Source organism: Dipodomys ordii, unplaced genomic scaffold (assembly GCF_000151885.1).
Source record: "Dipodomys ordii isolate 6190 unplaced genomic scaffold, Dord_2.0 Scaffold20, whole genome shotgun sequence".
Lineage (NCBI taxonomy): Eukaryota > Metazoa > Chordata > Mammalia > Rodentia > Heteromyidae > Dipodomys > Dipodomys ordii.
In genome coordinates, this window is record NW_012267236.1 from 9,477,200 (window position 1) to 9,489,665 (window position 12,466).

General features: G+C 54.0%; 1 protein-coding gene and 1 long non-coding RNA gene across 11 annotated transcripts in view; one reads left to right on the forward strand and one right to left on the reverse strand.

The window, feature by feature from the left end:
* Dtnb (dystrobrevin, beta) overlaps window positions 1–4,646 on the forward strand; it is a 173,324-nt gene extending 168,678 nt beyond the window's left edge. For 7 of the 10 annotated variants that reach the window (XM_013013711.1, XM_013013713.1, XM_013013716.1 and 4 more), the window contains 2 exons: window positions 2,719–2,750; window positions 4,335–4,399. In XM_013013711.1, the coding sequence (XP_012869165.1) occupies window positions 2,719–2,723 (5 nt within the window). In that variant the 3' untranslated portion in view covers window positions 2,724–2,750; window positions 4,335–4,399. Of the gene's footprint in view, window positions 1–2,718; window positions 2,751–4,334 lie in introns of all 10 variants that reach the window. The other 3 variants (XM_013013712.1, XM_013013719.1, XM_013013714.1) reach the window with 1 other exon arrangement.
* The window catches only part of LOC105983720, a 55,346-nt gene extending 50,463 nt beyond the window's left edge, over window positions 1–4,883 (reverse strand). Inside the window, exon 1 of the long non-coding RNA XR_001174954.1 lies at window positions 4,743–4,883. This is a non-coding gene — a long non-coding RNA (uncharacterized LOC105983720). The remainder of the gene's footprint in view (window positions 1–4,742) is intronic.
* Window positions 4,884–12,466: the final 7,583 nt, after the last annotated feature.

The window sequence follows — 12,466 nt, forward strand, 5'->3', positions numbered from 1 at the left end:
ATAATAAGGGTTTCCAGAAAGAAGGGATTATCCAGGGTAGAATAGCCAAGTGGTTTTGTTACTTCCTGGGAGCTAAAGACAAGAAAGAACTGTGTGCAGGAGATACACACTTGTTGTATGGGAGGAGGGCTGTGCTAAATGATTTTCATGTCTGATCTCACTTAATCCTTAACAGCACTGTGAGCTGTGCGTACCACATTTTAGTCATGAAGACGTCGGTTCTGTGGGACTTCATGGAGTTCCTGAATGACAGTGGCTGGGCTTGAATTGGGTTTGTCTGATTCCTGACTTCATGCCCTTGATCTCTGTCCTTTGGTGTTGTGCTGAACAGATAACAGAATTCTCTTAGGATATTTGAGAGTCATCTGTAGTTTTGATCATATATTAGCATATCCGCTGCTGGATTCCTCCAGTACATAATGCCCGAGGCAGAGCTTTCAGTCTGTTGTTGGTGTTGTTTTCCCAATGCCTGTCACTTAGTACGATGTCAGTCAGTGAACCTGTCTAAGGACACGAAGAGTGATAAGAAATGGAGAGGCCTCAGGAGGGAGAGGGACCTACGGGCCCTGAAACACGGCCTTCTCCTCTGGCTTCCCCACCCCAGCAGGGGGTGGAAATGTAGACAGAGCTCACAAGTGTGGATAACTGGATTGGTAATGAGTGGCAGACCCTGGGTCTACCCCAAGGCATGTCCGACTCCATGCCCCATGCAGAATGAGTCGGCTAGGTGAAATGTGTATATCTGCGGTGAAAAGCAGTGGAGGGGAAGGAAGGAAGGGGGGTGGGCAAGCCTGGTAGTGGCGCTGAAGCATTCTTTGCCCATCTAGGCTGGTGTGGATAAAAGAGGGAGGTCTCGGAGTCTCAGGGAAGGAATTGATCAGTGAGGAGAGGACAAACCTCCTGCAGATGCAGAAACGATCTAGTGAGCAGTGAGCCAGGGCGAAGTGGAAGCAATGGACAGCAGCTGGTTGAGCATGGCAATGGCACACCACCCCCACAGCAGGCGCCAGAAGTAGAAAAAGTGGTTCAGTCTCGAGGAAGGTAGAGACCACTGATGCTCTGGGCAGGTAGGAAGGCCATGGGGCAAGTAGGGTCAGGAGACTCTCACAGATAGATGTCCACTTCTGTAAATAGCATGCCCCAAACACACACCCCAGCGCGCGCACACTGACCAAATCCCAGCATTCCTGTGGAATGTCCTTGGCTGAGGGCAAAACAGCTGCTGGGCTGGCCTCCCCTCCCACATGCCCTTCCTGGCCCAGTAGCTTCTCCTCTGCCTCTTCTCAGCTTCCCCAAAACAAACCCAGGACTCTGCCCCAGCCTCCCAGGTCTTGCCCAGACCATGAACCATGGCTCTCAGTGCTGGTTCAAGTCTGAATGTGGACTGCATCTCCTGAAGAACTGGGATGGGTTCCTTTGGCCACACAGATCTCTGGCCCAGAGACTTTCTGTCTATGCACCTGACTTGCCCTGTCAACATCTTTTCTATCTTGCTGCTTGCCCTTGGCCTCCGCTCACTCTTGTCCAGAGCTTCTGTGTGTTTCTGTGAAGCCTTTAAGGGACTCCATACATTTCAGTTTCTGTGGCTTTGGGTTGTCATTCCTGAAGGCAAGAGTGTAAGAGCTAGCTGTGGTGAGAAATAATTAAAAAAAGAAAAGTTTGATTCTCAGTATAGCCTTGGTCCTGTAGTACAGTATAGCTCTTAGTGCGGATGTCCTTATGGGACCAGGTGTTTCTGGGGTGGCCTTCTGGCCCTCTGCCATGATGTAGGCAAGAGTGTACTGTGCACAGACCTAGCATTGACTGTAGTCACTGGGCATGCGTTCAAGATCAGAAACTGCCAACCCTTCATTGGGGTTAGACTCGTGCTCTCCTAATACAAACAACGTGGTCAGCTTTTGTCCCATGTACATGGTCTGCTCAACACAAAAGCCATGAGCCCAAAGGTCACCGACCAAACTAGAACTCCCATCCATGTCCCCCGCAGCTCCCACTCTGCATGTGCTACTGTGACTCTTGCTCGCTAATCCCAAATATTGCTGCTGCATTGGGGTACCCTTCTTACTGTGCATCTGCCCAACCTCTCACCCCAGGTGTAAACAAGACCACACAGATAAGGCCTGGACCCCCCCCCATATTCCCCATTCTGCCTAAGCACCTTAAGACATCTCAGCTGCTCCAGTATCTCATTCTATGCTGCTGTGTCCTTCAGAATCTCTCCAGAATTGCCTTCCCGGGTCAGGGCTCTAGTCTAGTTTGCACACTGAAGAAACCCTGGTGCATGTCTGGATAGCAGTGGCCCTGGCTTTGGGCACACCCAGGCCCTGAGGGGCCCCGTGTGAGCAGGAGCAGGTCTGGGCATGTCAGAACAGAGGTGTCTATAGGAAGGAAATTCTGCCCAGTCACACGTACTTTTTTCCACGTATTCACTTCCAGAACCAGGAAGCACCTCCCTTGCACAAGCCTCCTTAGATCCGTCCCACTGTTTGCCTTCTCGAAGGCATCCATCCCCTTGGCTGACTTGTGTCAGCTGAGTAGCGGCTGTCTATGACACGACTCACCTGTTACCACACCTGGTCAGGAAAAACGTTGACAAAGGGGAAAGGCAAGTCCAGAAATCTCTGGGCTGGGTGGGTCAGGAAGGCCCCTGGAGAAAATCCTGGGGCTTTGAAGAGCCTGGGTGTGACCTTGCTGTTATTTCTGCCCATGCTGCCACAGGTTAGCAGAGGAGCGGGACACAGGACGCGCGGGTGAGTACCTCGGGGCCTCTACCTTCTGGGACGCCTCCGCTCCCCTTCCCCTTTGTTCAGTCACAGGTCCTGAGCCACAGCTGTCCAAACAAGCTAACTTAAAATTAGGATGCCTGAAAGAGCCTGACTGCGCCTCTCCTCCGCCCCAGCCCTGCCACCAAGCCAGCTTTGCTCTGTTGCCAGGCTGTGACCTGTCTTATACTTCATGTCCATGGGCTGGCCTCAGGCATGGCCTGGCAGCACCAACACTGCTATCTGAGCATGCGGCAGAGGGCCAGCCGAGCGCGGCCACCTCCCTTGTACTGCCGCTGCTGCTCCCGTCCCTCAAGCCACGGACCACCCCATAGCAGAGTCCTCCGCCCTGTCCCCTGCTCAGTCCCTGACCCATAGACATGTCAGGGCTGTGCAGGACTGAACCAACTAGAAAGCAGTCCAACAGTCTGACTGAGCTCCTCTCTTCCCCAAAGAATGGAGGAACCAAAGCACAGCCATCCCCAGTGGCTGAGTCCCATTTTTCCTTCTCTAGACCTCCACTCTGATCCCAGCTCCAAGACATTGCAATCTCTGATGCCCTCAATGGAGGGACACAAGGGCAGCAAGCACTTACTTCTGGGGAAGCCTCCCTTTCAGGGGAGCAGCCATGAGAGGCCTTCTTTCTTGGGTTCTCCCTGCCCTGACGCCCTGACTTCTTAGCTTGAAAAACTAGCCATCATCTTCAGTTCCAGATCTCCAGAAAAGCCAGGGCTGCAGACCCACAGTCCAGAACAGGAACTTCCCAGACCCTGCCATCCAGGAACTGCCTCTGGGCATTCTGACTCTCCTGGCTGCACAGCCCTCTGGGACCATCCTGACCCCCTGCCCTCCCCCACAGCATCAGCCTGCATACTGGTGGGCAGACATGCTTCCAAAGAGCAGCCTCACTGGCAGACTAGGAGAGGGGCTTTTCCCTCCGCTTCTGGGCACATGAAAGACAGGTCCTTTCTGCACGCATCAAGGCCCGGCTGCCCCACCAGCTGGGGAGATCTGGAGCAGACTTGCCTTCCTGCGGAGCCTGCCAGGCCTCTCTATCCCCAGGGCAGAGGGACTGGGTGGAAAGGAGGTGTGTGAGCGCCATCTGGCCTACCCCTCTCTGTGCACATGAGGAAACCAAGGCCCACACCCAGGAGGAGCTCAGTGCCAGAGCTGCAATCGGAGCGGGCCGTCTGCTTTCAGCTCCTGCCCTCTTTGACCCACATCAGGAGTTAGGAGAAATCAACAGGGAGAGTAAGAGAAAACGCAACAATCTGAAAGCCACAGCTCCTTGCAGTCCGAAGGCCTCTTCTGTGATGGCACTAGCTAGAGCTTCCGTCCTGCCCTCTCAGCATGCCTTTCTCCACAGTTCTTCCCAAGAAGCCACCACATCCCAAACCTGCCATCCACAAGCCAGTTCTTTCTTTTTCACAGGAGCCATTTAATGACCCTGTGACATCTCCCATCAGGATAGAGAAGGCCCCTCACCCCAACTTTGAAAGGCTGAGCCCCTCCCTGCAGCTCCGCTGGCTCACAGCTAGTGCCTGTGACTAACCGTGAGTCTGTCCTGCACAGGCCCAGAAGACAGAGGAGCAAGCTGGCACAACCAGACGAAGGGAAGGTCTGCCCCCAGAGGCACATTCCTATCCATCTATCCACTGCACACCTGGACTGGGCTTGCAGGCTGCCAGACGTCACTCCGCAGCCAGAGAGAGGGGAGCCAGGCTGGTGGGAAGTGGGGAGGGACGGCCGAGAGCCACAGCTGGTGGGCCTTCCCCTCCACAGCCCTGCATGTACTAGCTGCTTCCTTCCTCCCCTCAGGGCATGGTTCATCTCTGCATCAGGAATTTACCAGGAGATTCAAAAAAAAAAGAAAAGGAAAAGCACTAACGCTGTGTGTGTTTGTGATCTGATGAATCTCCTGGCACCTGGCCCGCACGTGGCACACTCCCCCTAGTATAGGGGCCCAGGTTTCCTCCTTACCTCTGACCTTTAAAAGCCAACAGGTCGTCGTCTTCGGTCTATGCGAAGAAAGCTGCAGGACCTGCGCAGTTCTATAGACATTCACACCCTGGCCACAGTGCTAAAAATAGCCTCCTTCCTTTCTCACACTGCTGAGGCTTCCGCCCGCCCGGTGAGCCAGCCGGTGCAGTGCGTGCGGGCTGCTGCTCAGACTGCAGCCTGGCCCGGGTGGAGAGCCCAGCTGCGTGCTGACCACAGAGCCGGGCATGGCCACCAGGGGGCGCTGTCCGGGCGATGCTCTCACAGTCCTGCCCTCGGGTTCTGTGCGGCCTGGACACACGTGATCATCAAGTCCAATTCACCGTGATTTTCATTTATTTTCTTCTGCTCCCTGGGCTCCAGGATGTTATTTTTAGTGGAAGAGCTGCTATAAATATTTATAAAGGGCAGTGGCTGGAATGAAGTGAGAGGCCCCTACAGCTGGCTCTGTGGCACCTCTTTCCCCCTTGCCACCCCCTGCAGACCCCAGCCCCCTAGCTTTGAGGTGCCATGGGCTCCACACATGGGTAGAGTCCCATGAGAACCTCCTAAGGGGGCAGTTGGGAAAGAACACCGTGGATACTGACTCCTTCCCTCCACTGGCTCATCCTTATTCCCACCTTGTACAGAGGTCAAGCCCAGAGTTGGTCAGGGCCCAATTCCGCATCCCAGGTATGAGCTGCAGGTACGCAGGGGACACTGCAGCTGTGGGGACAAGGAGAATGGGAGACACGCTGACTTGCTCAGTTGTGACAAGGACGTTTACCCTCAGAAGAAAACCTTGTCCACACGTGATAGGAGCCGGAGGTCTAGCAAGCCAGCAGATACTTGGGATGAGAAAAAACCATGGAGGCAAAAAAGGGACGAAGGCTCTTGGCTTGCTGGAAGGCCGGAGAGGAGCAAGGAAGAGCACAGTGCTACATGGGAAGCTGGCAAGCCCAAGGGGAAGAGTGGGTGTGAGGGTCTGAAAGCCGCTGTGTGGCTGTGTCCCCCATGATCCTACTTGTCCCTGAGCAGCATGGACCAGAGAAACAGTGGAGGTCTGCCGAGATGTGTGTAGTATATAGCAGTGCCCACCCCCATAGCTGTAGAATGCAGCTGCCTGCCACCAGTATAGTGACCAACGTAAGAGCAAATATTCTTGTTCTCTGCCTGCCTCTGGGAGGAATGGCTCGGCCCTCCTGGCCGGTCACTGCTGACGAGCACCAGGGGAGAAGCGAGAGCCACAGAGACGGCCAGTGCCAGCATTTGGACATGATACGTGCCTTCACTTTCTCGGTTATTGTGGACGATTGTTTTCCTGGAGAGCTAGATTGCCCGCTGTTATCTAAGGCCCTGGAGAGTATTTTATGACTTCTTGGCACTTGCCATCAAACCAAAATTCACATCAGAAACCTGAGGCCGGTCCCTTCCCTCTACCTGGAGCATAGGAGGTCATTGTATGGCATACGCTTCTTGTTTGCTCTGTGGCCATTTAGAGCCAACTTGGAGCAAATGATCTTTTGAGGGACACATACTGACAACCTCTGGACCCCAGGGGCATCCAACTGTTCTGCAGCCCCCTGCCCTGCTCGCTGCTGTGTGGTGTCCAGGAAGATCTCTGGAAAGGAGCCACATGCACCCTGAGTATGGAGGCAGAGCCCCCAGGCTTTGGGTTTTTAAGTCCCAGCCATCCTGAGCTTCAATTAGTTCTCACAGTGCTCCCCCCACCCCGCCCCCAATCTGCTGGCTTTGTGCTCTCCCTTGGCGGCTCCTCTCCTGCTCGATTTGCTCCTTGCTCCCAGGTTGGCCAGCTCAGAAAGGTGCAGTTGCCATGGCAATGCCTGGAGCCATCTGAATTCCTGCTGCTGCTCCTGCGAGTGAAGGCTCTTGAAGAGCCCCTTGGTGGGTTCTAAGCCCAGCCTCTGCTCATACTCTAGGGGTTTAGGTGCTTGTTTGGGGCTGGAGTGTGGGAGGTGGGTGGCCTGCCTTTCTTGGAAAGGGATCTATAGCTGCAAACTATACGCACATCGTCCTCAAGCCCCAGCCAGCTTCTCTGTGTGTGGACCAGAAACTAAATGAGCTCCCGACCTGGGCTCTTCAATAATCCACTGTCAGTGGCTCCCAGATGAGCATGCGTTATAGTTCCCTGGAGGGGTCAGGTCGGACCTCCCAAGGTTCTGATTCAGAAGACTTGAGCTGAAGCCAGGGAATTGGCAGCTCTAACCAGCACCCAGGGGCTCTGGATGCTTTTGGTCTACGTACTGGGAGAACTGCACTGTGTTTTTATGTGGGGGAAATTACATCTGTGCAGGACACCATGGCCATTCAGGCAGGAAAAAGCCAGAATCCATTCTAGATGGCGGGGGGGGGGGGGGGTGGCGGCAAGGAGAGGAATGAAGGAGAGAACGATGGTGCGTTGAATGCCATTTCTTGACTGGGGTCCCTTAAATTTCTTTGAGGTTTCCAACAATCAGTAAACAAAGACCTCAAACATGGCATATGTAGGTGGGGCATGAAGACAAGGCCATTACATTACAGAGACTAGCATCACAGATGCCAGCTGCTAGGCAAGGTCATTCATGAGTCTACACTATCAGTAGTGGGGGCGCTAATGGCCTGCCTGTCTTCTAGAGGGCTAAGAGGTGAGGGTATTGCAGACACTTAACCCCCTACATGGGCTTTTACTCCAAATGTAACTACCGTATTCCACACTACACAACCTTCAGACTCCACCTCCTGTGGGCACCATTTCTCTGAGAGAACAGTGCTTAAGAAGCTAAGTCCGGGCTACTAGCTTAAGAATGGCAGGTCTGCTGCACACCAGTGGCTCACGCCTGTAATCCTAAGTACTCAGGAAGCTGAGATCTGAGGATCACAGTTCAAAGCCAGCCCGGGCAGAAAAGTCCATGAGACTCATCTCCAATTAACCAGAAAACCAGAAGTGGTGCTGTGGCTCAAGTGGTAGAGCACTGTCCATGACCTGGAAGAGCTCAGGGACAGTGCCCAGGCCCAGAGTTTAAGACCCATGACTGACAAAAACAAAACACCCAAACAGGTCCAGGAGCCAGTGTGTGGAAGCCATTCTCTGCGCAGGGCTCTTAGAGTCCCCTCTGCCTCCAACAAGAGACATCTGGAGTGGGAGCAGGTTGCAAAAGGAATGGGCACCAAGTTGGTTGACCAGTTCTAGAAGGAAGTATTCATTTTGCTGTTCTGCAAAGGCTGGATGGGGGGGGGGGGCAGTGCCTTCATTTTAAAATACACAGCGGCTATGAGAAAAAGGCTTGCCAGGAACCAGGCGGCCCTTGAAAGAGGTCCACACCAGCCTCAGTTCTGAAGTGATGGAGCCTGTTGCTGCTACAGATAGAGGCCGGTCTGTCGTCCATTCAAGCAGATACTTAGCACTATAAACCAGGCCCCAAGGCCCGAGGTTAAGGTTGAAGTCCAGCCTGAGTTGATAACTGCAAGTGAGGCGTGGGCTTGGTGAAGCCGACTACCCTTGACCCAGGCCCAGGTCACTCCAAGGAAAAGAAAGACATGGTGGTCACTATTCAATCTGCTCTAGTCTTTGGGCAGAGTGGAAGAAGAGGGCATAGGCAGGCCATGAGGGTGTGAGTCATGGTTAACAGACTTTATCCACCCCCCCCCATGTAGATGTCTCCTAATTAATAAAGAGCTAATTATCATTCCTAATCAACTATAGACAAAATCCACTTCAGAGAGTGCTGAACTGGATAGCGTACAGGTAGCCCCTGTCCCAGCATTGGCCTCCAGCCAACACTGTTCCCAAAGTTTGTAGGCTAAGCCTGCAAGAGAATGGCAGTCAGGTGCGCCTGTCTAGTATTGTTGGGAGCCCAGTGACTGCAGTGCACGTGTGTAGATATGTACACACAGGTAGATGCGAACACCATTTTAGAGCTCTCTGCCTCAAACAACTGGGGCTGCGGTCTCTCAGTTTTCCATGAAGAACAAAGCTTTGTGCTCAGCCCCTGAGCTGAGCCTGGGCATCCACCTGTCAGGCCGAAAGGTCACTTGTCTGTGTGGGCCTCTCATTCAGATACCTCTTGTAGGCCACACCAAGTCCTCCTCGGTGGCCTGGTCTCAAGGTCTTCATCAATCTCTTCCTCCCCACCAGGCAGTTATCTATCAGGTGTTGTCTCCTAACAGTTGGCCTAGGTTTGCAGCCACTCAGTTCCCTCTACTGGGTGTGTGGGAGCTTGTTTTGCTTCCTGGCCAGAGCTGTGCCAGGATACCAGCCCCTCATTGGCCCCTGGCCCTCCTAGTGCTGCCTCTTGCTCCCCCCAGGGGCATGGTCTTTTTTTTTAACCAGGGAACATGCCTCCTGTTGCTGGGAAGGATGGCCTGTGGCCAGGAGGCTGGGTGTCAGTAGCAGCTCCGGGCACTGAACAGTGGGGTGTGGGCCCTGGCTGCGAGGATGCCACACCCTCCTGTGTGGCGCTGTCAGCCGGGTGGTGTGGCCTACTTTCCTCATTGCCTAGACAACCATCTTGGGTTCTCCCTTCACAGCCATGCCCAAGTTGGGATCCCAGAGGAGAACCAAGGATCCAGGACAGCCTGGGGGCTGTTGGACACGTGGGAGGGGCAGGTGTGCAAGCCGGGGAAGGCCAATGGGAGAGCCAGGCCAGCCCAGGTAGCCAGGTCCACTCCCATCATGCATCGGGGGCTTATGGTAATTGCTGTCTTTGTCCTGTGAGCACCACAGATTGTCAGCCCTGAATGTGAACTTGATTATGATATCCAGGCTTGGCCTTCTTCCAGAAAAGCTCCTCTCTCTACCTCTGAGGCCCTGGCTGCCGCCTCTGCCCAGCGGCTCCTACCTGCGCTCTCCACCGCCCAGCTCAGCTCACTTGCTCCCTGCGCCTCCGAGGGGCTGATGGGATTTCTTGGGGCTGCGAGAGGTTCAAGGGGGCCGCTTATCTTCCTGCCTTCAGCGCACGGCAGAGTCAAAGGAATGAGATTGGGGTCACTGGGAGGCCTCTGGATCTAAACTCTGGCAGGGTGGGGTGTAAAGCTGGTAGAGTGGGGAGGGCCTTTGTTTAACATTTCTGTTTGCTGAGGCCCCTGTGCTGGCCCACCCACGGCCCCGCCTGCCCACTCCCTGGGCTGACTTAGCTTGGGTCTGGCTTCGCCATAGCCCTAGACAAGGTCACTCCTGGGCTGCACTGTACACAGCAAACCCCTCAGAGCGGACCCTCCCGCTTCCCACGCCCTCACACACCCTGCACAGGAACTCCGCTCCCACACCGACCAGCGCCAAGCCCCAGGCCTGGAGACCACTGCCCAGGCATCCAGAGAGGCCTGGGGACCACGGAACTTCCTGAAGGAGCATGGAGGAGCTTTGAAGCCATCCAGAGGGGAGAGGTTTAGCTCGGGGTTGGAGTGCTTGCCTAACGTCCTCTACAGCATAGGTTTGACCCCAGCACATCTAGGAGGAAGAAACACTAGGATAGCAACAAGGGGAATCAGAGGGTAGTTCCGAAATGCTGGCCAACATCACTGGCCACTCAGTCCAAGAGGGGCTCTGTTCTGAAAGGGACGGAGCAGCATGCGTTTACCTGCCGCCGAGGCACCCTGTGCTCCCACATGCTAGCTTAATGCCACCAGCTTATGGATCCCTAGCGAAACAAGGCTCAGAGAGGTCAAGCGCCTTGCCTGAGATCACACAGAAAATAACAAGCTCCATGACCTCAGTTAAGTTGCCAAGAAAGTTCACGGAAATTCCAAGTTCAGGGGATGAGGTGCATTGAGATGGCTTAGTGGAGGAAGGGCAGCGCTGTCAGGCCTCACAGGAGCCTGGATTGCCCACCTCAAAAGCCACAGAGGAAACTGCGTGACTCACACCTGGAACCCCAAAGCCTGGCGCCAAAGCAGCAGGATGGCAAGTTCAAGGCCAGCCTGGGATACGTAGTAGTAAGACTTTGTTTGTGAAAAATGATATTTTTTTTTTTTTGGTCAGTCTTGGGGCTTGAACTCTGGGCCTGGGCGCTGTCCCTCAGCTCTTCAGCTCAAGGCTAGCGCTCTACCACTTGAGCCACCAGTGCCACTTCCAGCTTTTTCTGCTTATGTGGTGCTGAGGAATCGAACCCAGGGCCTCATGCGTGCAAGGCAAGCACTCTACCACTTAGGAACCTTCCCAGCCCCCCAAAAATGGTTTTTTTTAATGAAGGTCTTGAGTTTGAACTCAGGGCCTAGATCTGAGTGCTATACCTGTGCTTAGCTCCTGAGCCACAGCTTCGCTTGTGGCTTTGTTTTGTTTGTTTGTTTGGGTTTTTTTGGTGTTGGCTAATTGGAGCTGAGTCTCATGGACTTACCAGCCTAGGCTGGCTTTGACCTGAGATCCTCAGATCTCAGCCTTCTGAGTTGCTTAGGATTGCAGGTGTAAGCCACAATTGTCTAGCTTGCTGGAAACTTTTTTTTTTTTTTTTTTGGCCAGTCTTGGGCACTGTCCATGAGCTTTTTGCTCAAGGCTAGCACTCTACCACTTAAGCCACACAGCACCACTTCTGGCTCTTTCTGTGTATGTGGTAGTGATGAAGCGAACCCAGGGCTTCATGCATGCTAGCCAAGCACTCTCCTGTTGAACCATACCCCCAACTGATAACACTTTTTACGTCTCAGAACAACCAAGATTTTGTCTCACTTCCTAACCACCTCCCTTTCTGTGCTTCCCAGGCCGCAGCCCCAGCATGCATCTGCCTCAGAGACCAAGCCAGCGAGGAGCGGAGGTAGTAACAGGCTGGGTGCACCCGCGTGGCACTTACTGGTGCTAGCTCTGTTCTGGCTTGATTGAGTCCCCACAGCCAGGTTAACACAGTCATCCCCTGTGGCTGGATGAGGCAACTCAAACAAGGGAAGTGGCCCAGAACTTGAAGGCAGACAGGCTCTCCCCAGAGGCGTCCCCTGATCCCTGGGAGGCACGGCCTTGCGGATGGCAGTTTCCATTGCAGTTACAGAACACAAGGACAGGCTAGCTTATAAAGGAAAGAAGCTATTCCGAAGACCAGAAGTTCGGTACCAGGCAGCCACAGCTGGCCAGGGCTGGGTGCTGTGCCAACATGCTGAAAAGCAGAGCAAGCAGGCATGGGCTAGAGCAGAGCATACGGGGCAGCGGCCTTGCTTTCTAACAACCAGTCATGCTGTAGCTAATCCAGTCCTCAGAGAACTGCATTAATCCCTCTTAGAAATCTAATCACCTCTTAAAGGGCCCACCACCCATGAACATGGTTACACTGGGGACCAAATGGCAACATGACAAACCATATTCAAACCATAGCATGCCTCCGTGGTGGCAGAGCAGGGTCTCTGGGCCTGGCTGCAGCCTTAGTTGCTTCCACTATTGACATATTTTAACCATCTTCCCCCATGCAGGAACAGAAGAGGTGAAGGTTGTTGGCTTCTGGTTAAACTAGTTTGTTTGTTTGTTGTTGGGGTTTTTTGGTGGTGGTGGTACTGGGATTTGAACACAAAGCCTTGTACTTGCTACTAGGCCGACGTAATAGCGTTTGAGTCACATCCTTAGTCAGGCACACTGCATCAGGAAAGCCGCAGACTGATACTCCCATCTGGGATTTTCCAGCCTGGCTTTGCAGGGCAGGGTCTCCTAGGGGCTGGGGAGTTGCGGGGAGCCCTAATCCTCTGAGGGAGTAGACTTATGTGGCTCCGCTGACCTCCTCACGACAGGCCTGGCCCAGCCTTGGTCCCACTGG